This window comes from Chenopodium quinoa, unplaced genomic scaffold, assembly GCF_001683475.1.
Source record: "Chenopodium quinoa cultivar QQ74 unplaced genomic scaffold, ASM168347v1, whole genome shotgun sequence".
NCBI classification, from domain to species: Eukaryota; Viridiplantae; Streptophyta; class Magnoliopsida; order Caryophyllales; family Amaranthaceae; genus Chenopodium; species Chenopodium quinoa.
The window spans coordinates 4416085-4419833 of NW_018745617.1; the positions used below are offsets into that span (position 1 = coordinate 4416085).

The 3749-nt window shown below is 38.0% G+C and overlaps 1 protein-coding gene across 1 annotated transcript; it reads right to left on the reverse strand.

Annotated features, from left to right (window-relative positions):
- Nucleotides 1-918: 918 nt before the first annotated feature.
- On the reverse strand, nucleotides 919-3450 carry LOC110716759. Its single transcript, XM_021895392.1, has 3 exons — nucleotides 2787-3450; nucleotides 1961-2565; nucleotides 919-1860 (listed from the first exon to the last, which is right to left on the reverse strand). Exons 1-3 carry the CDS (start codon nucleotides 3448-3450, stop codon nucleotides 919-921), a joined length of 2211 nt encoding a protein of 736 aa, XP_021751084.1.
- Between the last annotated feature and the right edge of the window lie 299 nt (nucleotides 3451-3749).

Below are 3749 nucleotides of genomic sequence, written 5' to 3' on the forward strand. Positions count from 1 at the left end.
TAAGCAAATAAGTGAAAATTTGGGATTATTTTCACCAATAATTTTCTTTAAAATTATGGCAAACAAAGCATAATATATTGAAAAAGAAATTTTATACATAACATTATTTATAACGTTTGTTAGCTTTGTTGAAAACTCTCTATATCATTAATTCAATTCAATAAAGCAAATGTATGCACTCACGCTAAAGCTATAATAAAAGACACCCTCCCAAAAACATAAAATCAATCAAAGCTTTAATCTAAAAGCGTAAAATAAAATTAAAAATTGAAAATTTTTATTATAAATCACCAACAATTAAGCTACACTCGTATTTATTTTTATTGTTATTTGAGAACCTATACTCGCAATTTTGGAGGATTAAGGGAGTAACCGACTATGTATTGACAATAGGACATGCAAGCTATTCTTGCTTTACGTACGTATCACCCTCTCTTAACTCTAATTAAAAGACTATGTATTGACTATTGACAATAGGACATGCACGCTATTCTTGCATTACGTATGTATATCCTCTCTTAACTCTAATTAATTTTCGTTTCGTCATGACAACAAAAATCATACTACCTATTTTATACTATCGTTATTAGTTTATTATAGCCATATTCTTATCATCTTGAGTTTGTTATACTCACTATAAAAAATAAAAATAAAAATGCACAACTAACATATCCTCTCTCATATCCTCAGTTTATTGGGTCTTACTGGACCAATGTTCCCTGATCCGTTTGGTCAATGTTTATTAAGTATATTTTCATAATCACTGTTAAATTTGTATAACTTAATATGTTACATAATTAGGGGATGTTCTCTTACGTTGAAATTCAAGTCGTGAGTGATAGAAGGAGCAAGAAGCATCCACTGGAGTCCCCTGGTTCGTAAATTTACCGCAACGGGGAGGGCATTGTGAAAGATCTTTCAGAGAAAGATTTTCCACTTAGGAAGTATAGGTAAAGCCCAAATCTTACGCCAATGAAGAGGATGGATCGAAGGTAAAGTTTGAGGAAACCAATCTGAGGAACTAACCAATCGAGCATAAATAGATTTGGTAGAGAGAACCCCATCCTTAGTGAACTTCCAGTAAACGTAGTCATCCATAAGCCGCGGGGGTCTTTCAAGACTGAGGATCTTGGCCGCAATGGAAGGAGGGAATAAAGTATGTATCAAAGTGGAATCCCAATCATTAGAGTTGGGATCCAAAAGAGAAGACACCAGAGTCGGTAAAACCGAACCAGCAATGGACTCCTTGAAGTGCACAGTTGAGTTAGGCACCCAAGAATCCTGAAGAATACAAACTTGAGAACCATTCCCAATCTTCCAGATCAAACCCAATTGTAAAGTTTGAAAACCATGCAAAATGCTACGACACCCCCATGATGGAGTGGAAATACGACCTCTAGAATTTTGGAGTAAAAGCGCAGGGTATTTAGCCTTAAGAACCTGTGATAATAGAACTTGCGGATTATGCATAATCCGCCAAGCCTGCTTAGCTAGAAGAGCAGAATTGAAACAACCCAGATGTCGAATACCCAAGCCCCCCATTCCTTTAGGACAAAACAGTATCGACGACGGGGTAAGGGCTAAACCGTTGGACTGGTTGCTTGACTTCCACCAAAATCTGATTAGGAGATTATTTATTTTGTTGATGATGGAAGACGGAATTCGAAATACCGATAACACATGATTAATAGAAGCGACTAAAACAGAGTTAATCACCACTAACTTAGCTGCCGCTGAAAGATGCAGTGGGGCAAAATTTGTCAGGCGAGTTGTTATCTTATCTACCAGAGGTTGAAAAGCTTTACATTTGCTTCTCCCAATATCAACAGGAAGATCCAAATAAAAACAGAAGAGAATCGTCTGCAAAAAGGAGATGGGAGATGGAAGGAGCATAACGAGAAATCTTAACTCCTTTGAAGAGACAATCTCTTTCTGCTCGTCTAATCATGGCCGAAAAAACCTCCATGCAAAGAACAAACAAGTAGGACGAAAGAGGATCTCCCTGACGAAGACCGCATCTAGGATGGAAGACTTTTGTTAGATTGCCATTAACAAGAATCTGATATGAAACTGAAGAAACACATTGTTGAATGATATGAATCCAGTAGGGAGGGAAACCAAACCACTGAAGAACTTGCCACAAAAACTGCCAATTAACCCTATCATAAGCCTTGTTCATATCAAGTTTGAGAGCAGCAGACATTGAACGACCTCGTGATCGATTCATATATGATAGTACTTCATGAGCCAACAGACTATTATCTGACATAAGCTGGCCGAGAACAAAGGCATTCTGGCAATTTGAAATAAGGGAAGGCAATATTTGCCGTAGCCGAGAAGAGAGGCATTTGGCTATGCATTTGTAGAGAACATTGCATAAACCTATAGGCCGAAATTGGGAAGGTAGTTGAGGATGATCAGTCTTTGGAATGAGAACTATAAATGTGCGATTCCAGTCCTTGAGCATATGACCATGTAAAAAGAAATACTGAACAACATTAATCACCGAGGGCCCAACAACAGTCCAGTGAGATTTGAAAAAAGCCGATGAAAAACCATCAGGACCTGGAGATTTTGAGTCGTCAATCTAAACATATCTCTCTTCATTTCTGCACCCGAAAAAGGTTGCATAAGATTCAATCTATTCTCTTCTGAAAGCTGGGGAAGATCCAGGGAAGACCAATCAAAATCAGGAATTGGAGTATGAGATTGTTGGCCTTTGTAAAGAGTCGAAAAGTAATCGTGAATAATAGTTAGAATTTGACTTTAATCATGTATCCAATCACCGGAGGAATCCTGTAAACCCCAAATTGCATTTTTCCGACGTCGAGCTTGAACATGAGAGAACAGTAGATGAGAGTGAGAATCCCCCAAAGCATCCCATTTGACTTTAGCCCGCTGTTTCCAATAGAGATAGGCTGTCTGAGAGTGCCTGATTTTCTCTTCTCTTAAAGAAAGAAAAAGGTGTCGGTGAAGCTTGGATTCTAGATCCTGGGCTAACGGAGATAGGGATTCATGTAATTCTTTCCAATTAATACCCCATAATTTCCTGTGAGTAACACACCATTTAAGTAGTTTTGAACGTAAGTTTTCCAATTTTCGAGAAATGGTGTACATAGGTGAACCCGAGAAATCCAAAGCCCAAGATAGAGTAATAATAGAAGCCACCTCTTTGGAGAGTAGACACCAATTATCAATCCTGTAAGGTTTGCGACCCTCCGAATTTTTGTTCTCTCGGAGAATAATAGCAGCATGATCTGAAAATAGAATCGGCTGGTGCAGGAGAGAAGCCTCTGGATGATGTAGTAACCAATTTTGTGAAGCATAAGCTTTATCTAGACGTTCGAAAGTTGGTTGTCCAGTATTATGACCATTAGTCCAAGTAAAGGTAGGACCGGTAAAAGGAATATCTATAAGTCTAGAATCAAGCTTCCATTCCTGAAACTCCATTTGACCAACGATTGTTGCAGAACCGCCTACCTTGTCCGTACTATATTCTACTTGATTAAAATCTCCTAACAAAACTACATTTTGATATCTTTGTAAAATAGAAGAAATATCAGCCCAAATAAAAGAACGTCCCGAAAGATGAGGCGAACCGTACACAAACATAATATATTTTATTTCATCATTCGGAGAACTTATTTTACACAAAATTACATTCGGAGAGACTACGATAGGAACTACCCTAAGCGGGGCAAACCAAAAAACAACCAACCCGCCACTAAGACCCTAAGAGTCTACACCAC